Source organism: Schistocerca nitens, chromosome 6, assembly GCF_023898315.1.
Source record: "Schistocerca nitens isolate TAMUIC-IGC-003100 chromosome 6, iqSchNite1.1, whole genome shotgun sequence".
Taxonomy (NCBI): domain Eukaryota; kingdom Metazoa; phylum Arthropoda; class Insecta; order Orthoptera; family Acrididae; genus Schistocerca; species Schistocerca nitens.
Genome location: NC_064619.1, coordinates 476,197,329 through 476,224,784, shown reverse-complemented (window position 1 = coordinate 476,224,784; position 27,456 = coordinate 476,197,329). Strand labels below are relative to the sequence as shown.

At 39.8% G+C, this 27,456-nt stretch overlaps 1 protein-coding gene across 1 annotated transcript in view; it reads right to left on the bottom strand.

Annotated features, from left to right (window-relative positions):
• The window catches only part of LOC126262612 (synaptic vesicle glycoprotein 2A-like), a 53,459-nt gene extending 44,085 nt beyond the window's left edge, over nucleotides 1–9,374 (bottom strand). Inside the window, exons 1-2 of the mRNA XM_049959367.1 lie at nucleotides 9,309–9,374; nucleotides 6,722–6,766 (exon numbers count right to left, since the gene is read on the bottom strand). Coding sequence (XP_049815324.1) covers nucleotides 6,722–6,766; nucleotides 9,309–9,330 — 67 coding nt within the window. The 5' untranslated portion in view covers nucleotides 9,331–9,374. The remainder of the gene's footprint in view (nucleotides 1–6,721; nucleotides 6,767–9,308) is intronic.
• Between the last annotated feature and the right edge of the window lie 18,082 nt (nucleotides 9,375–27,456).

Genomic DNA, 27,456 nt, shown 5'->3' with positions numbered 1-27,456 from the left:
CCAGGATGGAATGTAACAATATTGAAATTCAATATTGTTATGTTGGGATGTATCCATTCAAATGATCAGTGAACTGCTGCAGCACCTCACTGCCATGTGACCAGATGAAAAATGTATCATCAATGTATCTGAAGAAGTAAGATGGCTGGAAGGGAGCACTGTTCAACTCTCATTCTTCAAAATCGTCCATGAAAAAGTTAGCTATGACTGTTAACAGTGGTGAACCCATGGCTGTTCCATCAATCAGTTCATTATAATTTCCTCTGTGCAAGAAGTACATGGTCATCAAAGTGTGCCCAAATAATTTCAAAATTTCTAGGGAGAAATGAGTGGCCAGCAGTTTTAATGTGCCCCTTCATGAACAAGGAGACTACATCAAGGCTAAATATGACTTCATTTGTGCCTATCCTCATCTGCTTCATGATATCAACAAATGCTAGTGAGTTTTTGTTTTCTTTATTTCTTCCACAGTGTCGGTAGTAATGATGTTCTAGGGCATCCAGGGCAGTCACCATCTTCATCTTCTCAGTCCTCTTTGAAATGTTAATACCACCTGTAAACTCTTGTTTTCTCATAGTAGATTTTTTCAAAAGTCACAGACAACTTTCTGAATGTGGTGCTGCATTTCATTTGATTTTTCAAACAAAATTTAATGCAGAATCTTTCATCCATCTTTCCCAAAGTAGAAATTTGTTGAGCACATGAAAGCACGTATAACCCTTTTACTATCAACAATAAACTAAGTATTCAAAACACTTGAAAATGCAAACATACTCCACAAACATATGTACCAACAAGATAAAAAGATGTTTTGAAAATCATATATATAAAGCCCGTTAAAAAAAAAAAAAAAAAAAAAAAAAAACGTTGCTTCTTGATCTTGTATAAGTGAAAATATAATTTTATGGTGGTGTGCAAATTTGTTTAAAGTTCAGTCAAATAAACAGCTACTGGTAATAACTGACTGGACAACAAAAGAAGAAGAAGAAGAGAACTGACAGAGCATTGAGAGAATAATAATAATAATAATAATTTAACTTATAAGGCAAAACCCATCAACAATACAGGTAGTGAACTTACAAGATCACTCATATTCACAAAATGGCTTTGTAAACAGGAATGCTATACAGAAAGAGGAATAACTGAATAGATATAGAGAACTACATTCTAATATTGCTAATGTCTGTCTGTTGCAGGATGGTAGAGGATGTCTTAAGCTTGAATGATGTTCCCAGAGGAAAATAAGTTTCTCTCAAAGAATCAGCATGGATTTAGGAAAAACCAGTCTTGTAAAAAACAACTTGCCCCATTCACACATAATCTTTTGCAAAGAGTAGACACTGTTAAACAGGCAGATCCTCTTTCCTCAGATTTTCAAAAAGCATTTAGCACTGTAAGATGTTCCTGACCCTTATGGTCATATGATCATATTGAGTATCCTCACAAATACATGATTATTTTGATGAATTTTGATTAATAGAAACCAGTGTGTTATGCTGAATGGAAAATGGTCAATAGACTTGAAAGTAACAATGGGTGTGCCCCAGGGAAGTGTAATAAGACCACTAATATTCTCAATATATACAAACTGCTTTTCAGACAGGGTCAACAGGACCATCAGATTGTACTGTGCCAATGCTGCTGTCTACTGGAAAATGTTGTTGTTGTTGTTGGATGTTAATAAAGAAATAGAGAAAGACTTGCACATAGCTTCTACTTAGCATAATGAAAAGCAGCTATCTTTAAATGTTGATAAATTTCCATTATGAAGAGGAAAAAGACACATTAAAAGATTAATTGTGAACGTCTAGAGCATGTCACATTGTTTAAATATCTAGGGCTAATACTAAGAAACAATATGAAATGGGATAAACAAGTAAAATCAGCAGTAGGAAAGGCAAGTTGATTTGTTGGAATGGTTCTGGGAAAGTGCAGTGCATCTGTAAAGGAAATTGCATGTAAGATGTTACTGCAACAAATTCTAGAGTATGCTAGAGTGCTGAAGTTCATATCAAACAAGCAAGACAACAGACATTAAAAAAAATTCAGAGATATTGTGTTAGGATCATAGCAGATCAATATTGCCCATATGAAAGTGTACCAGTGATGCTTGTGGAAGAAACATGATGATGTTCTCCCACCCAAAACCCTCTTGGCTAAATTTAGAGAAGCATTATTTATGGATGACTATGTGACAGTTTTGCTGCCAGCATTGCATATCTCACACAGGGATCATGAGAACAATATGAAATAGGATCCACACACACACACACACACACACACACACACACAATGACTATTGTTTTCAGGTACTGAGGCCTCACTGCAGTCAGTAGCAATGTGGGCTAGGATGGTTAGAGTGAAAGTATGTAGGAGTATTCAATCTTCATGGATCACTTTTGGTAATACCTGTTATCCAACAACAGATCCCAGCAGCTACATACCAATGGTGAACATGAAGGCATAACCTATTCTTGCTGCCGGTACCGGTACATATTACTTTACAAGCAATATCATCTTGAACTACACAGTGCAGAGGTGCAGGATAGCTGTCATGTTTTAGATCAGTTGCACCTAAGGGGTGCCAGCAAGCAATGGTTGCAATTGTAGACATGCAAGGGGGCTTCACACTAAGTGTTGCGATGGCACAACTAACCACTGGCTACTAGTTCTCCTTGTGTAACATTATGCTGAGCTGATTTCTGATTGTGCTCTGTATGGAGGCCAACATTATGCCTCTGAATTATTCTCTTAACTGAGTCACTATTGATTAAGGACTTCTTGTACAGGAAGGGAACCAGATGTAGAAGATCTGAAAATATTTTGTGAGCTCGCACTATTTTTCAGTGATCATACTGCACACTTGTGGCAGGGACTTCTCCCCTCCACTGTAGTTTCTTTTATCATCATTACATCATCAATTGACTACCAGTGGTGAGAATCTTTTACCCTGTCCACATCTGCCGCCTATTTTAACATCATAGGAGAGACACGGCTGCTGCCACCAGGTCTTGTAACACATCAGATACAGAACCTGGCAACTGTAAAGCGCGTCTGCCACACATACGAACTGTGAGTGAGCTACAACAACACAAACATAGTAAGCAGTGACTCTGTGACTGCTTTCCCATCATAGCTAGAGGTATGACTTGGAAGTGTAAAGGTATAGTCCCTCATGGAATTTACATAGTTGTATGTGTTCCTTTTAAGTATCAGTGTGAAGCTTTTATTTCATTCTGTAATTGTACCCTCAACATTTCTATAGTGCCAATAAACAAGTATTCTCCCTACAGATATTAAGGGAACTGTGACAACATTGTGAATTTAATATACACTCCTGGAAATGGAAAAAAGAACAAATTGACACCGGTGTGTCAGACCCACCATACTTGCTCCGGACACTGCGAGAGGGCTGTACAAGTAATGATCACACGCACGGCACAGCGGACACACCAGGAACCACGGTGTTGGCCGTCGAATGGCGCTAGCTGCGCAGCATTTGTGCACCGCCGCCGTCAGTTTCAGCCAGTTTGCCGTGGCATACGGAGCTCCATCGCAGTCTTTAACACTGGTAGCATGCCGCGACAGCGTGGACGTTAACCGTATGTGCAGTTGACGGACTTTGAGCAAGGGCGTATAGTGGGCATGTGGGAGGCCAGGTGGACGTACCGCCGAAATGCTCAACACGTGGGGCGTGAGGTCTCCACAGTACATCGATGTTGTCGCCAGTGGTCGGCGGAAGGTGCACGTGCCCGTCGACCTGGGACCGGACCGCAGCGACGCACGGATGCACGCCAAGACCGTAGGATCCTACGCAGTGCCGTAGGGGACCGCACCGCCACTTCCCAGCAAATTAGGGACACTGTTGCTCCTGGGGTATCGGCGAGGACCATTCGCAACCGTCTCCATGAAGCTGGGCTACGGTCCCGCACACCGTTAGGCCGTCTTCCGCTCATGCCCCAACATCGTGCAGCCCGCCTCAAGTGGTGTCGCGACAGGCGTGAATGGAGGGACGAATGGAGACGTGTCGTCTTCAGCGATGAGAGTCGCTTCTGCCTTGGTGCCAATGATGGTCGTATGCGTGTTTGGCGCCGTGCAGGTGAGCGCCACAATCAGGACTGCATACAACCGAGGCACACAGGGCCAACACCCGGCATCATGGTGTGGGGAGCGATCTCCTACACTGGCCGTACACCACTGGTGATCGTCGAGGGGACACTGAATAGTGCACGGTACATCCAAACCGTCATCGAACCCATCGTTCTACCATTCCTAGACCGGCAAGGGAACTTGCTGTTCCAACAGGACAATGCACGTCCGCATGTATCCCGTGCCACCCAACGTGCTCTAGAAGGTGTAAGTCAACTACCCTGGCCAGCAAGATCTCCGGATCTGTCCCCCATTGAGCATGTTTGGGACTGGATGAAGCGTCGTCTCACGCGGTCTGCACGTCCAGCACGAACGCTGGTCCAACTGAGGCGCCAGGTGGAAATGGCATGGCAAGCCGTTCCACAGGACTACATCCAGCATCTCTACGATCGTCTCCATGGGAGAATAGCAACCTGCATTGCTGCGAAAGGTGGATATACACTGTTAGTGCCGACATTGTGCATGCTCTGTTGCCTGTGTCTATGTGCCTGTGGTTCTGTCAGTGTGATCATGTGATGTATCTGACCCCAGGAATGTGTCAATAAAGTTTCCCCTTCCTGGGACAATGAATTCACGGTGTTCTTATTTCAATTTCCAGGAGTGTATTAATGAGTACTGGACCATAGTACCTTTCCAGTAACTGTTGTTCTTGACTAGGAGTCGAGATGACAGCAGTAGGCATACCTGAGAAATGATGCAGCCATTATTGTCCTTGATTGAATGGGTCACTGTATGTAATTAAGCCAGTCATAGAGCTGAATGCAAATCATTATATTCTGCATAGCATCATCTGATTCGACGTGCCTCGACAACTGATCTATACTTGGTAGGCTGCACGTCTTACCATGTTGTTCATCTTGAATCAATTGGTGTTATGCCATTAGATAATCTGATTTTTTTTCCTCTGTGGATTAAGCTAGCAGAATTAGACAAAATACAATATCACTTGGTAGAATCTGGATCAGTGTGGTGCTTTCAGCAGAAATTGTTCTTGTGCTGACAGAAGCAGTGGAAATATTTCTTCATATTTATTGCCAGTATCTACAGCTATGTATATGTTGCACATAATCCAAACCCTGGAGCTCCACATTGGTCAGAAACTGAGAGACACACAGCAGTGTCCTTGACATATTATCTTCTTTGAAATGTAAGCACACTACTGAAAAGTCATAGGAATCTTCTTTAAAAGCACTTCACCAGTTATATTAGCACTTCAAAATCCATTTTTTTAGCCACTTGCTTTATAGAACATCAGTTTACTCCTCAAAAACAGAACAATGAAAATTCACAACATTTTCATGAAAACTGTGCAGATCTGGTTAGACAGAAACACTTGTCTTATGAACACAATGCAGACGGTGGCCGAGATATAGCAGTATGGAACTTAAGTGAACTGTTCTCTGGATACCAACTCACTGAGACATTAAAAAAAGTAGTTTGCAGATCTCACTGCATAGGGAACAACTCTGAAGGGCTCTTGCTTAACCCTAATTTCAGTGCATCTGAAAACATCTCTAAACTTAAAGTAAGGACATATAACTGCAAAGAGATGAGTGCAAAGCAACCTGGTGACAAGCAGAGAGTCAACACTATAATCTGCAATCTATCTTCCCCCACTTTCCCTCCCCTGCTGAAAGATCATGTTTACTACAAGACATGCAACAAATGGCACATAACACCCACACAAGGGCACCCGTACCCAGAGGCAAGGAGGAGCTGTGCCCCTCCCCCTCCTCCCCCACCACCTAGCTCTCAGGGAAAGGGAAAAATATAGTGCAGTCAGGTGTTTTTCTTTCAAAAAATGGTTGAAAAGTTGTTATTATGCAGGTATTTAACAGGGTGAGAACTGGACCTTTTTAATGGCTACTTGCAAGTCACAATTTCTCTTCCAAAATATAAAAAGTACTCCATGCCCCCAGCTATTTGTCCCATTTGTCCCATTCCCGCATTCCCCTCCTCCCTACAAACCATCATATTGGTCATCTTGCACTCACTATTAAGCTTTGCTTCTATTATGGCAATTTTCCCCATTACTCTCAACAGGCAGTCACAGCTAATGTGACCTCTTTTTCTCTGCTACCTTATGATGGACAGTCTGCATGTATCTTTTTTATGTACTGTCATGTTTTGTGATGCACTTTTTGTTGGGTACATGGAATTCCTTTTGAATTTCATTGTAAGATTTTAAAAATTCCACTGGTTACCTACCTTAGTTATGCATTTATGAAAATTGTTTACTTATTAACCTTAACACACTTGATGATGGAAGCTAGCTTTCTGAAGCATGTAATGTGGTGAATAAATTAATTTACAAAAGCAGAGGTTGATCATTTCTTTCATTGCTGCTTACTGTCTGTAGTTGTCTAGCTCGTTATGAACTAAATATAGACAATTAAAAAGTGTTACCTTATTAATAAAAAGAATGGAGTCATAGTTTATCCTGTTTCAAAGTGTTGTTCTTATGTAGGAATTGTACAACAACAATGAAGACGAGATAGTTCTAATATCATTGTGCCATGCTCGCAAGCCAAAACTTTTGTTTGCTGTATTACACATGGCAATATGCACTTACCAGTCAACTTAATGCAGGTCTCAAAATCAGAGCTGCTACCAGCAGCTGAAAAAAAAGGGCAATCCTTAATAAACAAGTGAAACCTAGTGAAAGTGCATCATGTGCATGCATGAGTGTGTACACACGCACAGACACACACACACACACACACACACACACACACACACACACACACACACACACAGAGAGAGAGAGAGAGAGAGAGAGAGAGAGAGAGAGAGAGAGAGAGAGGGCATAAAAATCAAAGAAAATTTTTAAATTGGCTGCAAAAGTGTAGACCTATGCCTGTTTCATTGAGACTTTATTTTTTTATTTTCAGGAGTTTTGCCAATACTACAGTGACGAATAATTAGTCTACAAAAATGTGTACTTTGTTTTTTTCCTAAGGTGTAATTTTTCCTTTGATTAATTCATTTTGAATACCTTCATTTTGCATAGTATGAAATTGTTTTGGGTACCTTGCTTCTCTCCTGTTTTGTAGGCAGGTGTCACCACAGCATATATAATTTTTCGGTAAATATGTCTGACTTTTTGACTGATTACAAAGACTGGTTAAGGGCAGCTCTTTCTAATCGCACATGATTTTAATATTTCAGTAGAAACATCATCATAGCCAGCCGGATTATTACTTTATTGTGACCAGATGAATTTTGTACTCTGGTTATGGCTTGAATATTTGCAATTAATGTACGCTGGTGCTGCATGCACTGATTGTCAAAGTAAATCTAACACATTTATATTTGTTATTTATTTGTGGATACTGTATTTGTCACCAATCTGAGGATATACTAATTGAGTTCAATGACCACTGATTTCAAAATGTCTTCATTTCTGCCACAGCTATTTTCTGGGGACTCTTGTTATTCTTGAAATGTTTAATTTTTTGAGCATAGTGGATGTGTATTGCTGTTTTAATAACAGATAGGAGGATTTTAGATAATGAGGTAATTGAGTTTCAACTCTTGATTACAGCTTGTTTTCTGGATTAGGCAGAGCCCTTTCTTCCTAGAACAAGGTACTTTAATCCCAGGACTTAACCATCCCTTATCCTTGCTTATGTTGATTTTTATTCATGTTTGTTTTAGGAGAAAAAATGAGAAAGAGTGCTGTAGGAATATATGTTTAAGAAAGTGTTAAATTTTCCATTTACATTGTCTTCTTCCCACTCTTCTCTCTGTAATTCCTCTCTAAGCACTGTAATTGAGTCATTGCTTGTGATTCAGTTTTTTCTGTGATCTGAACTTAACTTTTCACTACACTTTATTGTTAACATTTGACAGTCATAGCCTATAAACCATTGACTATCACTTTGACATCAAAATTGCAGAAAATAATTGGATCTGAAAACGTGTTGCCAGAGGCTATTCCACTAACTACTTATTTTAATACAGCGAATTTATTGTGGGAAATAATCCAAAACTAGACATCAGCAACCCGATGTCCTTAGACATACTTTATCAGTAATATCTGAGAGAAAATCAGTGTTAAAATCACCATGAATAAAGAGTATCCATTTAAATTTACATAACCTTACTGAAACTGCTTCTAGCTGCTTTAAGAAGTTGCAAATATTTCCTGCTAGTGGCCTGTAAAATGTCAGTACTGTTAGCTTGTTTATTTCCTGAACCACTCTTATGGCACAACATTCAAAGGGCTTCTCAGCACAATATTCGTTAACCTGAAGGGCCTGGGACTTAACTTCATTTTTTATAAAAGGTAGCCAGTAACCCTCCATCTTAACAGTTCTACATTAGTATGTTATTAACCCATATCTGTCAAGATGTACTTGTACAATTTCAGTGATTTGTATGTCATGTTCTGACAAGCACAACTTGTCTATTGACATTCCATTAGCCATTTCATATTCCTGCTTGGATGTTAAAGGTTCAGCCTTCGTACTCTTTAAGATTCATGGCTTTGTCCAATTGCAGCATTTTGTTTTGTTAGAAGCTGTTTCAAAAATAACTATCTTTATTCTGCAGCTCTGCTTTTTGGATGAGTTAACCATAAAAATGGCCAAGGAAAAATGTAAATCACTGGAATCTAATGGGAACTGCTTTGATCAGATTGTTAGAATGTAATATTGGATGCTCCATAAAATGTTGATTGTGATGACAGACTGATCTTCAATGTACGTGGGAAGGTGACATTGGGTTGTGAGTTGGCAAAGTCAATGAATGTGGTAATAGACTGATCTATAGAGTAGCCTAATGTCTCCATTCACAACATATTGAATGCACTTTGCCATGTTTATACTTTGTCATAGAAAATAAAACTGCAGGGTTCATTCAGAAAACCTAAATTACATTATGAGCAAATCCCTGACAAGTAATCTGGTGTGTACTGTGTGCACAAATCACATATAATCTGTGAAAAATGCAAGGGAGAGCACCATTATGTAACTTTTACCAATCAGATTCTATGCTTTTGGCAATTAGCCACATAAAAAGCCTCTTTATTAGAAGCATTCACATGGAAACCACACCATGAGTGCAGCGTAGTGGGAAAGGATTTAAGCCCCAATTTGTACTTTATTTTATAAGATACATTTTTCACAGTAAGATGACTTAGTTGTGTTGTCACTTACCTTCCAGTGTAGTGGGTGTCATTATCTTCCAGTAAAAATATCTGACTGGCAATTGGTACAACTCTGTCTCAGGCTCAGAGCAGGAATGAACAATTAGCTCTGGGGAACCTGTACTGTTCACTGCAATGTGACATGAAAAATATATTGTCTATTTGCTAACATGTTCCAAGCTGAGATAAGAGGAAATTTATTATCAGGTAAAGAAGTGTTGACCTGACAACTGATAACAGCATGAGACAAAATAGCCTTTATGAAGGAACTTACTCCTGAAAAGCCAATGGTTGTGTATTTCTTTACCACTGATATACAAATCGAAATAAATTGTCATAAAGTATAAAAAATAAAACACACACACAGCTTTTGGGTATATCTGTAGCTTGCTAACACCAAATAGTTTTATTAAGGCAATTAATAATGCTGTATTGAATGATAGTGTGGTCTCCATATTTATCAGCAATTTTGTCTTCACTCACAAGATAACACACCACGCCAGGACACACTCCAACACATACGGTGGTGCCCTTAATTACCATGTGTGGACCCACATCAGCTATTCCACCTCTTCCACCTCATACTGTATCATCTACCAGGATTTTGAGGTCACCTGAGTGATCGAGAAGACCTGCTGTGCTATTAGAGTTGGATTCTACCATATAGCTACTTTAATTGCGACTGTTAATTACATACAGTCACTTAGCTGTGAATTCCTGCACTTTTCTAGTTAAACTGTCTTTCCCTGTTTGAAGAGATTTTGGGATTGCAACTGGTCATTGTAAACGTCACTCCATGATATTTCAACTGGGCACCTGCCAGTCATCTTCAGATGAACCGACGAAGATGTCACCGCTCCTCCTTATATTGCACACTGAGAGTATTGCTGGGCATGCGTCAGAGTCACAATGACAGAAGGACCACATTGCCCAGTGGCAGCGCCCTCACTGGTAGAAATCCAAAGATCACTTTTTTTCATCATTGCCATTCGCCGCAGTCATCAGAGTATTCTGATGCTTTCGTCTTGAGCAAATCTTTGGAGATGACAAGATTCCATGCATTATCCAGCTGGTAGTCACTGTTATGGTTCAGTAGATTTTCCAAAATGCATATTTCAATGCAATCTATTATAATGGAGTCCCAAAACGATGTTGCTGTGGCCAAAATTAATATTTTGTCTTAGTCAGTTGGATGTCCATTGGAGATACAATGTTCCGCAATTGCAGATTTGCTGGGTTGCAGACGGCAAGTGTAATGTTTATGTTCCATGCAGCATTCTTCCATTGTGCATGTTATTTGTCCTATACAGGCCATTCCAAACTGACAAGGTATTTTGTAAATTCTCATCTTCCACAATAACAAATTATCCTTCCATGAGTAGACGATAAGGTGTTGCATGTTCACACCACATCAACATAATGTGGAGATTGGTGGCTTGCCCATTCATGAAGCAGGATAGGTGATGATGATCAGACAACACAGTAGAGAACTAGTGCACGCACTTGAGTTTTGGGAACATGTCACCTGGTGAGATGAATGATATTTTTTGTTACACCAGGTCAATGGTCATGTCTGGATATACCATCATCAAGCAGCTGTTCAAAAATACATGAAGCCACAGATGTAGGCTGGTGGGGTAGAGTATTATGCTATGACAACATTCAAGTGGGACTTTGGTAGTAACTGAAGGCATCATGACAGCTGTGGACAGGTGAAAATTACTGCAGATGACCTGCATTCCTTCTTGCTTCCAGTCTTCCCTGATGACAACTTCCAGCAGGATAAGTGTGCATGTCCCAAAGCCAGAATCATGCTATAGTGGTCTGAGAAGCATGATAAGTGAACTCATATTGATGTCTTGGTTGCTAAATTCACCTGACCTGATCCTGGTGTAACACATTGGTCACCAGTTCTACACACTCAAACCACTGGCCCATAATTTATGGGAATTGTATGCACTGTGCATAGATGTGGTGCCACATACTTCTGGATTCCTACCATGGACGTATCGAATCCATGCCACACAGAATTGCAGCTTAATGCATTCCACAGGAGAATCAGCTTGTTACTAAGCAGGTTGTCATAATATTTTGCTTCATCAGTATAGCTTAAGTGTTAATAAGTCTCTTTCAGATGTATTTGTGTGGAATGTAGCATTATATGTAAGAGAAACTTGTATGTTACATAATGTGGTGTTACAGAAGAATGCTGAAGCTTAGAAGTAGCCACTGCTATGCACAATACAGTAGTTTGTGGAGTACACATGTAGATGTAGAAAGACTGAGCGCCTAATAAAGAAATAAAGTGCTGAATTTGTGAGAAAAGTCTTTTATTACACAACTTAACAAAAAAATGGTTATGATGAGGTTTGCGCACGATAGACTAGGACGGAAATATCCATAAAAGCAGTCTTCAATCTGAAGACTATTTGATTTGGTTTCATTAACACAGGGAAACAAAAACAACAATGGTCTCAGCCCACTGTTGCCTGCACCAAACCTGAGTTTACTGTGCTGTTTTGCTACCTCTGGTTCTAGTACAGCCAATCAGCAACCTGAAAAAGTAGTAGGTTACTCTTTGCTAGTTACTTATTAGTCATGAGTTATTCAGGCCACAATGAGCCATCTTTTGCCTCCCCCCCCCCGAGCTTCACGTTGAAAGAGATGTGGTGTGGTTTCATTATCTTCACTACACAGTCTACACTTGGGAGCTTCTTACTCTATACCACTGTGAGTAGGTGTTTCTTAAAGTTCCCATGGGCATTCATGAGCACTACCATAAGTTTAATCTGCCTCCTATTCAAGTTCAGGGTTAGAGAACTTCTCCTCAACATCCAGAGTGGCAGCTGCCAGGTTATCCTGTTGCTGCACTTTGGTCATTGTGGACCACCGTGTTACTGATCTCCACTCAGGGAGGGCACAGCCTATCGATGTTAGGGCCTACAGTTTGAATACCGCTATTCTCTGTGCTTTATTCCACAGCCCAAGCCAGGCAGTCAGTCTGGATGTGGTTTCCATTCATTGGCCACAGCACTTGGTCCCTGTCAGCTACTACCTTCCTGCTGACATCAGCAAGCTGCCTATGCTCACCTCTGCCCTGGAGGTCCTGCTGACAGCAGGTCACTGAGCTTCTGTAACTCACTACATCATCCTGGGGCAAATGGTCTCCATTCCAGCAGTGAACACATCTCTGTACCTAACATGAATAAAAGCATAGTCATTCCGGGACATCTTACGAGTGGCCTGCCACTCAATTCCAGTCACACAATGACTCTCAATTCATGACCAGATGTAGAATGCAGTGCTTCATCCTCAACTTCATTCACTCATAGAGAGGGTACTCTGGTTGTGTAGCCAGCTCCAGTTTGTGATTTTAAAGTATGAGTTTGGTGAGTGGGCTATGACAATAGTGGATAAAACTGATTGCATTGAAATTTCCGTGTATGGTTTAAGAAATCAGAATGACCTGGTGACTTGCCATGTTTTAACGTGGGCATGCCATTTTTCATAACACAAGTGGGCGCATGGTACACTTTGTACACATGAAAAGAAAAGCTTTCCTTATGTTACCAAAGTAAGTCATGTATGATCAGAATCACTGTTTAATCTTAGTTTATTTAAACAAGGAGAAAATAAACTTACATAATATGAGCTAAACTACTTTTTATTAAACAATAATGAAATAAATTTTCGCTATAACTCTCTGTTGCCAAGGACAGGAGTTAAAGAAACAGTAATGATGCATTAGAAGCATTAAGCAGTGCAGTTGCACCAGATTTCGGCCAGAAGCTTATTCAATCACTAATTATCTCTTAGACAACTGCCTCAATGTGGGATTATGTTGCTAGTTCATAACTGGAGTCATTTTTTTGAACTGATCATAAATTTTTTCTCAACAAGCTCGCTTTGTATTTTATATTACTGCTGCTCCCTTGGACGTATGATAACGCAATTTGTCGCTGTGTTACCTGAAGCAATACTGAGGGAATAGGTATAGGTTTGCAGTTGTAAAACCAAGATGGAACTGCACAAAATCATTTTATTTTTGGTTGGCATACTTTACACAGGTGCACCCACTCATGGGTTAAAGGGCATTGTACAGAGTACTGTTTACAGCCAGTGAGGTGTCAACATTGTAATTTGACAGGTCAAAAATTGCCCTGTAAGCATGCAGTACAAACTACACTCCTGGAAATGGAAAAAAGTACACATTGACACCGGTGTGTCAGACCCACCATACTTGCTCTGGACACTGCGAGAGGGCTGTACAAGCAATGATCACACGCATGGCACAGCGGACACACCAGGAACCGCGGTGTTGGCGGTCGAATGGCGCTAGCTGCGCAGCATTTGTGCACCGCCGCCGTCAGTGTCAGCCAGTTTGCCGTGGCATACAGAGCTCCATCGCAATCTTTAACACTGGTAGCATGCCGCGACAGCGTGGACGTGAACCGTATGTGCAGTTGACGGACTTTGAGCGAGGGCGTATAGTGGGCATGCGGGAGGCCGGGTGGACGTACCGCCGAAATGCTCAACACATGGGGCATGAGGTCTCCACAGTACATTGATGTTGTCGCCAGTGGTCGGCGGAAGGTGCACGTGCCCGTCGACCTGGGACCGGACCGCAGCGACGCACGGATGCACGCCAAGACCGTAGGATCCTACGCAGTGCCGTAGGGGACCGCACCACCACTTCCCAGCAAATTAGGGACACTGTTGCTCCTGGGGTATCGGCGAGGACCATTCACAACCGTCTCCATGAAGCTGGGCTACGGTCCCGCACACCGTTAGGCCGTCTTCCGCTCATGCCCCAACATCGTGCAGCCCGCCTCCAGTGGTGTCGCGACAGGTGTGAATGGAGGGACGAATGGAGACGTGTCGTCTTCAGCGATGAGAGTCGCTTCTGCCTTGGTGCCAATGATGGTCATATGCGTGTTTGGTGCCATGCAGGTGAGCGCCACAATCAGGACTGCATACGACCGAGGCACACAGGGCCAACACCCGGCATCATGGTGTGGGGAGCGATCTCCTACACTGGCCGTACACCACTGGTGATCGTCGAGGGGACACTGAATAGTGCACGGTACATCCAAACCATCATCGAACCCATCGTTCTACCATTCCTAGACCGACAAGGGAACTTGCTGTTCCAACAGGACAATGCACGTCCGCATGTATCCCGTGCCACCCAACGTGCTCTAGAAGGTGTAAGTCAACTACCCTGGCCAGCAAGATCTCCGGATCTGTCCCCCATTGAGCATGTTTGGGACTGGATGAAGCGTTGTCTCACGCGGTCTGCACGTCCAGCACGAACGCTGGTCCAACTGAGGTGCCAGGTGGAAATGGCATGGCAAGCCGTTCCACAGGACTACATCCAGCATCTCTACGATCGTCTCCATGGGAGAATAGCAGCCTGCATTGCTGCGAAAGGTGGATATACACTGTACTAGTGCCGACATTGTGCATGCTCTGTTGCCTGTGTCTATGTGCCTGTGGTTCTGTCAGTGTGATCATGTGATGTATCTGACCCCAGGAATGTGTCAATAAAGTTTCCCCTTCCTGGGACAATGAATTCACGGTGTTCTTATTTCAATTTCCAGGAGTGTATGTGTGGGAGTTGCTGACATCATGGACATGAGGCTCATCAGTGTTCAGAGTCTCAATGGGCTATGTTCCATCATAAGAATTAATGTCTTTTCCTTATACCTCTGCCCAGGTGTTCATGGCTGTGGTATCATGTATTGATACCACCACACAATGTATCAAAGTTGATAATGGACAGTAAGTTCCCGATAGATACCAATAGCAGTCACGTGGAATCTGGTGGACCCAATGGAATGCACCCCCTGAGCCATGCCTCCAGCAGTTCTGGATTATGAGAGCCTCTGCTGTGGTGATATAGGATGGCCAGCAGCAGCTGCTCAACCTGCTTGCATTCAAATCTACTTCTCCATGTGAACACGCTATGCAGGCACCAACTAGTCATGGTTCCAACACCATAATTTGTGCTCAGTACAGTGAGACTCTTTCTCACTGACACTGATGAGCTGGACTCTGTTTCTTGCTGCATCTGCTCCTATCCAGCTTTCCAATGACAACAGTTGCCACACCACTCCATAGCTTCACTGTTGTGTATGAAGTCATACACAACAGTCATAGCTGTTATTGCTTTGTTGTTGTGTGGTGTACTTCAAGTATATTGCATTTTTTTGATAGAAGTTGCACAAATGCCAAAACACAGGCAATGGTGACACAGGAAGCAGATGCAAATTTGGTGAAACAGATGGCCAAAATATTGGAGAAGAATGCTGCATTACGAGGGCAGGTAGATACTTTAATGGCAGATGATGAGCATAGACTGAGTGAACTAGCTGAGATGGTGGAGGCAAATGCTTTGATCTGCATCTACATCTACACTCTACAAACCACCATGAAGTGCATGGCAGAGGGTACGTCCCATTGTACCAGTTATTAGGGTTTCTTCCCATTCCATTCAGATGTGGAAAGAATAACTGATTCAGTTCCTCTGTGCATGCTGTACTTATTCTGATCTTATCTTCATGATTCCCATGTGAGCAATATGTAAGGAGTTCAAGTATATTCCTAGAGTCATCATTTTAAGTCGGTTCTTGAAACTCTGTTAGTAGATTTTCTTGGTATAGTTTATGTCTATCTTCAAGAGTCTGCCAGTGCAGTTTCTTCAACATGTCTGTGAAACTCTCCCATGGGTCAAAAGACCTGTCACTATTTGTGGTGCCCTCCTCTGTACACATTCAATATCCCATTTTAGTCCAATTTGGTTAAGCTCTCACAAACTTTTGCAATATTCTAGTATGACCTGCACAAGTGATTTGTAGGCTGATTGCGGTTCCCCAGTCTTCTACCAATAAATTTAAGCCTACCACTTGCTTAAGCCACAACACTTCCTATGTGATCATTCCAGTTTATATCCCTACAAAGTATTTCACCAAGGTATTTACATGAGTTGGCTGATTCTAACTGTGACTCCTTGATATTATAGTTATAGGACACTATGTTTCTTCATTTCATGAAGTGCATAATTTTACATTTCTAAACATTTAAAGTATGTTGCCAATCTTGAAACCACTTTGAAATCTTGTCAAGATCTGACTCAATATTTATGCAGCTTTTTTCAGATTTTACTTCATTACACATAATTGCATCATCTGCAAAAAGTCTGAGATTGCTATTAATATTGTCTGCATGTCATTAATCCACAATATGAACAGCAAGAATTCCAACACACATCCTTGGGGCACACCTGAAGTTACTTCTACATCTGACGATGACTCTCCATCCAAAATAACATGTTGTGTCCTCCCTACCAAAAAGTTTTCAATCCAGTCACATATTTCACATGATTTCCTATACAATTGTACTTTTGACAGTAAATGATAGTGTGGTACTGAGTCAAATACTTTTCGGAAGTCAAAAAATATTGTGTCTACCTGACTGCCTTGATCCAAAGCTTTGAGTATGTCATGCGAGAAAAGCATGAGGTGGGTTTCACATGGTCAATGTTTTCTGAACCCATGCTGGTTGTCATGGAGGAGGTCATTCTGTTCAAGATACCTTGTTATGTTTCAGCTCAGAATGTGTTCTAAGATTCTATAACAAATCGATGTCAAGGATATCAGACGGTAGTTTCTTGGATCACTTCTACTACCCTTCTTGTAGACAGGTATGACATGTGCTTTTTTTCAGCAACTTGGCATGGATTTTTGTTCATGGGATGTACGAGGGTCAGTCAAAAAGTAATGCCTCCTATTTTTTTTTCTACGTTTAATTGTCAGGAAATTTAAATGCAATTACATAGGTTGAAAACCACAACATTGAGGATCATTTTGTCATTTTTCAATGTAATCTCCGCCCATCTCTACAGTTTTGGTCCATCTTTGAACAAGGGCATGTATCCCAGCACGGTAAAAATCACAGCTCTGCTTCCTAAGCCATTGACGCACGGATGTTTTGACGGCCTCCTCATCTTCAAAATGAATCCCACGATGAGCTTCTTTTAGTGGCCCGAACAGATGGAAGTCTGATGGTGCCAGGTCAGGGCTGTATGGGGGATGAGGCAAAACTTCCCATCCAATTTTGACAATCTCGTCAGAGGTGTGACGACTGGTGTGTGGTCTTGCATTGTCATGCAAAAGAAGAACATCTGCCATTGATTTTGTTGGGCGAACTCGCTGAAGACGTGCTTTAAGTTTTTTGAGGGTTGTGACGTATTGAACAGAATTTATTGTGCATCCCTGCTCCAAAAAATCAACCAGAATCACACCCTCTGTATCCCAGAAAACTGTTGCCATAACTTTCCCTGCCGATCGCACAGTTTTGAATTTTTTTTTTTCCTCGGCGAGCTTGTGTGACGCCACTCCATTGACTGCCTCTTTGATTCGGGTTCAAAAAAATGCACCCATGTTTCGTCCCCGGTCACAATTTTTTTCAGAAACTCATCTCCCTCCAAACGGAAGCGCTGCAAGTGTTGGGAGGCTATTGTTTTCCTTGCCTCTTTATTCTGATCGGTTAACATTCTTGGAACCCACCGTGCACAAACTTTTGAGTACCCCAATTGTTTAATAATCGTGATCACACTGCCTTTACTAAGAGAAATAATGCGACACACTTCATCTGCAGTCACCCGACGGTCACCACGAATGATGTCATCAACTTGCTTTGCCCTTCAGCTTCCTTACAACGACGAACCCATCGTCTAACAGTGCTGACATCCACTGTCACAACACCATACACCTTCTTCAGTCTTTCATGAATGCGTATGGGCGTTTCACCTTCTGCATTCAAGAATTCAATCACACAACGCTGTCTCAAACGAACATCGATGTCGGCCATCTTACAAACTTCTGCTGTGCTGCCACCTGTTGACACAGAAAGTTACTACTGCAGTGGATTGCAGAAGAAGGTTTGAGGAATGGCGCCAAATTCAAATTTTTCACTTAACTTAATTTCTTTAAGTAGAAAAAAAATGGGAGGCATTACTTTTTGACCGACCCTCGTATGATAGAGTATAGTTAGAAGAGGGGCTAACTCATCTACAAATTCAGTACAGAATCTGGTAGGAATTCCAGGGGGTCTGGAGCTTTGTTCAGTGTTACTGATTTCAGCTCTTTCTCAACACTGCTGTCAGTAATATTTATTTCACTCACATTTCCAGTGGTATGAGGATAAAATTGGGCACTTCTCCTGGGTTTTCCTTTGTAGAGAAATACTTGAAACTGGAGCTAAGCATTTCAGTTTAAGCTTTGCTACCCTCAATTTCAGTTCCTGTCTCATTTTCTAGGCAGTGGACACTAACTTTGGTGTTATATCTATCCCGTGAATATGTGATCATTCCAATTTATATCGCTACAAAGTACTACACCCTGGTATTTGTATGAGTTGGCTGATTCTAACTGTGACTCATTGATATTATAGTCACAGAATACTAAGTTTCTTCATTTCATGAAGGGCACAATTTTACATTTCTAAACATTTAAAGCAAGTTGCCAATCTTGTAACTACTTTGAGTTAGTTAGTTAGTTAGTTGGTTGCGTGTTCCATTGATCAGTCACATGATAAGGTAGCCGTTATGATGTGGAACGTGTCAATGCACAAGGAATGCACATATGATTTAAAGATTAGTATTTCTATTATTTACCTCATTCCCTTAAATGGCACAAAATGCATATACTATATTTATATATTTATTTATTCCTATTCAAGAATTCATCTATGGTATAGAAGGAGTTGTCAAGGAGATATGATTTAAATTTATTTTTGAAGCTATTACTGCTGTCTGTCAGACACCTTATTTCATCTGGTAATTTGTTGAAAATTTTTATAGCAGCATATTTTACCCATTTCTGTGCCAAAGATAGGTTGAGCAAAGGATAGTGTAAGTCTTTTTTTCTGTTATTATAATCATGAATATCACTGTTTTTTTAAACTTTGTTCAGAACAAATTTCATTAGTGAGTAGATGTATTGTGAGGTTAGGCTGTTGTAAGAATTCCCAATCTTTTAAAAAGATGCCTACAAGATGTGCGACTATGAACCCCACACATTATTCTAACCACTTTCTTTTGAGCAGTGAATACTTTTTGTCTAAATGTTGAGTTACCCTAAAATATTATTCTGTATGACATCAGAGAGTGAAAGTATGCAAAATATGTTAGCTTACTAATTTCTATATCCTCAAAATTGGTAATTATTCTGATTGCAAAAGTTGCTGAACCTAGTCACTTTAGGAGATCCAAAATATGAATTTTCCAATTAAGATTCTCATCTATATGTACACCCAAAAACGTAGTATGCTCTACCCTGTCTACTGACTTCTGTTGACGTGTTATATTTATTGAGGGGACTGTACGTTTTGCAGCAAAAAATTGGATGTACTGTGTTTTTCCAAAGTTTAGAGCAGGCCCATTTGCAGAAACCCAATTAATGACTTTTCCAAAGACCTTATTTGCTTCTTTTTCAATTGGACTTCATTTTACTGGATTAATAATGATGCTTGAATCATCAGCAAACTGTGTCAGTTCAGTTACCTGTTTCAGATAGGAAAGGAGGTCATTCATATATATCAAGAACAGAAGGGAGCCCATGATTGAACATTGTGGAACACCTAACGTAATTTCACCCCAGTTAGATCAAGTGGCAAACTTATTTAAATCACCTGACCCATATAAAGAAACTTTTTGCTTCCTGTTCTGTAGGTATGACTTAAACCACTCATATGCTATTCTATTTATACCATAGAATTGTAATTTCTGTAACATAATGTCATAGTTCACACAGTCAAATGCTTTGGACAAGTCACAGAAAATTCCTATTGGTGACATTTTGCTATTTAAAGACTCTGTTACGTGGACAGTGAAATTGTATATTGCTGTCTCAGTGAAACAGCATTTTTGAAATCCGAACTGTGATGTACTAAGTATCCCATTACTGTTGAGGTGGCTAACCACTCTTGAGTACATTACTGTCTCAAAGATTTTTGAGAATGCTGTAAGCAAGGATACTGGCCAATAATTATTGACATCTGTGGTGTCCCCCTTTTTGTAGAGAGGCCTGACAATGCCATATTTTAACCTGTCTGGGAAAACACCTTGAGTTTGTGATGCATTACATATGTGACTCAGAACATCAGCTGTAATTGCTCCACATTGTTTTAATATCTTATTAGAGATGTCATCTACTCCAACAGAACATTTATTTTTCAGAGGTTTAATAATTTTACTTATTTTACAAGAGGTTGTTAGGTGAAACTTAATCTGACTAAATTTTTTCAAAACAGACTCTTCCCTGTACTGCCTAGCTTTTTCTTTTGAACTGTTCTCACCAATTTTTTCTCCTACACTTAAGAAATGATTGATAAATACGTTAGCTACTTGTGTACTGTTGGTTAGGATGGTCTCATTCTCTTTAACAGTAATACTACCTACCCCAGTGGTTACTTTTCCTGTCTCCCTTCTTACAACATTCCATATTGATTTTATTTTATTGCCGGAGTTGTTAATTTCTTCTCTAAAATACATATTTCTTGATTTCCTAACAAATTTTCTCAGTATGTTACAGTAATTCTTATAGTGTAAAACTACTTCTGGATCTTTACTAGTTCTTGCTGTCTCATACAGTTTTCTTTTTCTTTCTGAAGACACTTTAATACCTGTAGTAATCCAAAGTTTCTTTGAAAAGTGTGTGGTGTTACACTTAGTAATTTTCTTTGGGAAACAATGTTTGAAGAGGGATATAAATTTATCAAAAAATATTTTGCACTTATCATTAGTATTTGGCTCATTATATACATCTCCCCAATTAACATTTCTTAAGCTTTCTCTGAAGTGCTGTATAGATACCGGGTTGAGTGACCTCACACTTTTACTTAATGGTTTCTGAACTGTACATCCTGTTAGGTTTTGTAAGTTAATCAGTTGTGCATCATGGTCTGACAATCCATTTACCACAAGGAAAGCACGTGCTTGTTTTACATCCTCTTTCTGTACAAATACGTTATCTATTAGCATGCTACTGTCCTTAGCTATACGTGTAGGGAAACTGATCACTGATTCTAAGTTATATGTTGTTAATAACACTTCTAGTTCACTTTTCCTGTCAGAATTACTTAGAAAGTTTACCTTGAAATCACCACAGATTAATAACTTCTTCTTTTTGTCTGACAGACAGCATAATAGAGAGTCAAACTTTTTTATGAGCAGCTCCCAGTCTCCTAATGGGGATCTGTAGACTGTTGCTAATATCAATACTACATTATCTAGCTGAAGTTCACTTTCACAAACCTCGATGTGCTGATCAATACAAAATTTGCTTACTTCTACAGTTTTGCATTTATACCCTTGTTTTGTGAAAATGGCAACTCCTCCTTTATCCATCCTAGACCTACAAGTGTAAGATGCTAAATTACACCCACTTATACTGACACTATCCATGCCCACAGTTACATGGTGTTCAGACAGACAGATTATATCAATCTCATTCTTATTTTTGAGATCATCTAAACACACTGATAGCTCATCTACTTTATTTTTTATTCCTTCTGATATTTTGATGAAGTGTCTTGATACTGCCCTTAGCTTTACCCCAATTAACTGTATGTGAAGTTTCTTTTATTCTATTTATCTTGATTGTCATCTGTCTGGACTTTGGCTTTAACCTAAAAAATCTGTATGCCGTGACTCATTAGCCACAGGGATCACCCCTTCTGTGACTGTGGACCCCCTTACAGTTTCTGCTAATAGAGAAACTAACTTACTTTTCCCCATCCTATTCAAGTGCAGGCCATGTGTAGTGTATCCCCACCTACCAATAGCATTTACTAGAACAACACTTATATGTGAGATTTTTCCGGTGTCTGGAGCATCCTGTTCAGCTCAGTGTTAACATGCCTTACAGCAGTGTTTACCCAGGGCTGATCATGGCGCTGAAAGACCTCCACAAACCCCACATTTGTGTGCTCAGTTTCTGCTCCCATTTTATCCTGGTCACTACTAATACTATATCTTGGATTCATAGCCACACTGTTTCCTGCCCCCCCCCCCCCCCCCCCCCCAACTATAATTACCTGATCTTCCTTCTCAAAGTCCCTGCATAGCTGACCTACGTTTTCTGTCAACTGGCTAAGGCTAGCACTTGGTTTCACAAAACTTGTGACCTGGTACCCTGCACCTAATTTCTCCTGAAGCTGCTGGCCCACACCCCTCCCATGACTGCTGCCTATAAGCAGAATTCTTCTTTTCCTATTCTGGATTGATCCCGACCTGTCTTTTTCTCTTTAAGCTAATATTCTGCTTCAACCTACTTTCAACTACATTTGGATGAGGCCCTTCCTCCACTTCAGATAGCACGCCAAACTGATTTACTAATTGAATTTCTGGAGTTTTTTCAACTGTTTCCCTTTTTCGCCCTTTGCTTGCTACCTTTTCGCAGTTCCCAGTCTCTTTTTCCTCCCTTAACTTACGTAATTCCAAGTACGCATTTTCTAATTCAGCCTTAAGGGCAACCACCACATTTGTCACACATCTTGTCAAGATCTGACTCTCTTGTCAAGATCTGAATCAATATTTATGCAGCTTCTTTCAGATTTTACTTCATTACACATAACTGCATCGTCTCCAAAAATTCTGAGGTTGCTATTAATTCTGTGTGCAAGGTCATTAATGTATAACGTGAACAGCAAGGGTCCCAATACACTTCCCTGGGGTACACCTGAAGTTACTTCTATATCTGATAATGACTCTTCATCCAAGATAACTTGCTGCATCTTCCCTACCAAAAAATCCTCAGTCCAGTCACAAATTGCACTTGATATCCCATATGACTGTACTTTTGACAATAGGTGTTGGTGTGGTACTGATTCAAATGCTATTCAGAAATCAAGAAAACTGCATCTACCTGATTGCCTTGATCCAAAGCTTTGAGTATGTCATGTAAGAAAATTGTGAGTTGGGTTTCACATGATCGATGTTTTCAGAATCCATGCTAATTGGCACGGAGGAGGTCATTCTGTTCCATATACCTCATTATGTTTGAGCTCAGAATATGTTCTAAAATTCTACAACAAAATTATGTCAGAGATTTTGGATGGTAGTTTTGTGGATCAGTTCTACTACCCTTCTTGTAGACAGGTTGGCCTGTGATCTTTTCCTAGAACTGGGCACAGTTTTTTATTTGAGGGATCTATGATAGAGTATAGTTAGAAAAGGGGCTAACTCCACTGCATATTCAGTATAGCATTTGATAGAAATTCTAACTGGCTGTATAATCAGTATAGAATTTGATAGAAATTCCATTGGACCCTGGAGCTTTGCGCACTTTTAGTGATTTCAGCTGTTTTTCAACACCACTGACACTAATACTTATTTCACTCACATTTTTAGTGATGCAAGGATGAAATTGGTGCAATTCTCTGGGGTTTTCCTTTGTAGAGGAACACTTGAAAATGGACTTAAGCATTTCAGATTTTTCTTTGCTATCCTCAATTTCAGTTCCTCTCAACATTTGCTAGGAACTAGATACTAACTTAAGTGCCAATAAAAGCATTTACACATGACCAGAATGTATTTGGGTTTTGTGAAAGATCATTTGACAATATTCTGCTACGGTAGTCACTGAAGGCCTCGCGCATTAGTCTCTTGCAAGCCACATGTGTTTCCTTCATCATCTCTCTGTCTACATCCCTATGCTTTGTTTTACACCTGTTATGCAGTAGTCTCTGCTTCTTTAGAAGTTTCTTTTCAGTGACTGTATATCATGGGGGTGCCCCCCGTTATGAACTGTTCTTCTGAGTACATCTCTATCCGGTGCATGGTTAATTATTCTTTTGAACTTGAGCCACAGTTCCTCTACATTCTCCTGCCCTATGTTGAAAGTTTCAAATTCCTCATTGAGATATGACATTACAGATTTTTTATCTAGTTTACTGAACACTTATATATATCTTTCTGCTTGTTTTAGTTGTCCTTTGTACTTTGGTAATCGTTGATGCCACGAACCCCTAATGGTCTCTGATACCAGTTTTGATGTGGATATCCTCTAAGAGATCAGGTTTATTTGTTGCCATTACATACAATGCACGAGGGGGTACTGTAATAAAACTGGTTATGGTGAGATAAATGTACTAACCAATCTTGTATCATATGAAATGACTGATACCATATGGAAAAAAAAAAACCAAATATCCATCGCTACATAAGTATGTGAAAATGTATAAATGTCAACTTTTATAAACACTTAATATAACTGCAATGATGATTACGGAATTCTCAAAACAGATGAACAATTATTTGTATTTTTATGTATGAAACGTATGTCCCAAAGTTGATTTGCAGAAATATATTGATATATGATAGTGATTTCTTTGCTGCATGTTGTTAAAAGTAAATCTTTGTCTTTTATTCAGTCAATTGGTTGTATGAGTTTAAAGTGCAAGGATGGAAAACAAGTTAGATGTGTTTTATTGATTTGTATTGTGAAGCGAAATGACTGAAAATGTGTGTTTACCAGAAAGTCCAACAGTATTTATTTGATTTTGTTGAAACAACCCAAACATCCTCTAGATGTTCATAAAAAGTTAAACCAAAGAAAGGAAATGGATAACAAGCCTTCAGCTTACACCAAAGAAGAGCAACAAAGAGATAAGTATTAATAATAAAACTGCTTATTTAAATTCGAAGGCCACTAGCTCTCACTACAGTATGTCACTATCCCAGCATGGCAAGTGCTGTGGAAATGTGACCAACCACCAAAATTAGTAACTTACTACAAAAATTAATAAATCAACTTTGGGGAACCAGAGGGTTGTGACAGAATATGGCGGAGTCATCCGGGATTTTCTGAAAGTGAAATGTGAATACTGTGTTGAACTATTTTTCTTGTTGCAGATTAAAAGATGTATATAAACCACAAAACAGCAGCAATAGCAATAAAAAGGAGTACACAAACAAGAAGAAGAGAAGGATGAAAAATAAGAAGTGAGGTGAACATTTAACAAGTTCGACATCTGACTACAAAGTTAATCACTGGAAATAATTTCTTTAGTTTTCTCTTTTTTGGTGAAGTATTTCATTGTATAATTATTAACAATGACAGTCGTTGCAGAATCTGGAACAGTAGGGAGTAATACAGACATGGGAGACTTGAGTAGTAACATGGGAGACTTAAGTAGTGTTGTGAAACATGAACAGGAGAGCTTTATTGATGAAACAACAACACAGGAAAAACAAATTGATGAATTATAATGATGAAAATAATCAATCATTCACCATATAATGTAAATGGATAGATAAAAAATCTACTGACCAAGTGGTGGCAGGGGAACACACACAAAAGGGTTTAACTGTTACAAGCTTTTGGAGCCAATGGTTCCTTCTTCTGGCAGAAGAGTTGAAGCGGAAGGAAGGGGATGAAGGAAAAGGGCCAGAGAGGTTTAGGGAAAGGTGTAGTGCATGAGTTAATAAGAGTGGAAAGATAAGAGCATTGCATGTAATATAGGTGGGAGGGGGGGGGGGGGCGAAAAATAGACAGGTCAGAAAATGAAAGATGTAGAAAACTGAAATGGTGTGAAGAAAGGAGCAGTTACGCTGAGACAGAAGGAATTAACATACATTAAGACCAGCTGGATGCCGAGAACCAAGGACTTGTTATAGTCCTAGTTCCCCCCTGTGAAGTTCTGAGAAACTGATATCTGGGGGAAGAATCCAGTTGGTGCATTTGGTGAAACAGGCACCAAGGTCATGACTGTAATGTTGTACAGCATGCTTTGCAACAGGAAATCATTTGTTGCCTGTATACACACTCTGCCTATGCTTATTCATGCTGACTGACAACTGGTTGGTAGTCATGCTGATGTAAAAGGCCGATCAGTGTTTACATAACAGGTGGTATATGAAGTGTAGTTTCACAAGCAGCTCCCCCCTTGATAGTATATATTTTGTCAGTTCAGGGCTGGAATAGGTGGTGGTAGGAGGGTGCATAGGGAAAGTCTCGCAGTGGGGATGATCACAGCGATAGGAGCCTTAGGGTAGGGAGATGAGTGCAGGAGTAACATGTTGTCATTGTTAATAAAATTGAGTAATAACTAGTTTGTAAAAATCAATGAGCAACTTGAAAGTCGTAAACAAGAAAGTAAGAAACAGTTCACTGAATATGGTCATTCAATACGAGTTTTATTTGATGGAATAGGTAAAAATACAGCTCAACTAAACAATATCAATAAAAAAAATTGAGAGGTTAGATGGTTGAGTAGAGTCTATTGAGTACAAAATGAAAGAAATTGAACTTAAATTTAACACTGAAGTCAAAAATGTCAAAGACAGGATCACTGAAGATAGGAAAACAAACAAAACTGCTTTTGAAAAAGTGTGTGAGGAAACAAGAACTGTTGACAAAAATGTAAATAGTAGAATTTTGACTTAGGAAACAAATGTTGTTACCAAGCTGGAACTTGCTGAAAGCAGTTTTGTTGAACATGGCAGATTCATAGAAAATACAAAATTAAATAACAACAAAACCATCACCCTAGAAATTAGTGCTTCTGTTTTGTGTTAAAAAGTTGAAGAATTATCCAATTTGTAGTTAATCAAAGTCTTGTTAACAATGTTCATACCATGTTTCACAACATTCAAGTAAACAACTTTTCAGGTGAAGGTCGTTTACATCCTGAAGGTTTTCTGCAGCATTACAGAGATAGTTTTGTGTGTAATATGACTAATATTACGAAAATCAAGTTTGTTAAGAAGTTTCTGGAAGGTGAAGTATTAAGCTGGGCTAATCAGTATACTAATGATGATACAACCTATGGAGATTTTGAGAACAGAGTTTTATATAAATTTTAGTCAGACGCTGAACAAGGTAGAATAAAAAGTGAATTTCTCACTGCACCAAATTACAGGGAAGGGCATATTAGTATGAAACAATTTTGCAAAAACTAACTTAAAAAAAATTAGCTCATTTGAGAAAAACCTTTTAATGAAGTGACCTGGATTGATGCTTTCAATAGGAGGTTACCATCTAATGTACAGTGGGACCTAGACCAAGGGGCCAAAACACAATAGACCATTTTTTGAAATATGTGGATAAATTAGATAGAGATTCGTAAAAAAAAACAGTGATATACGACTACAA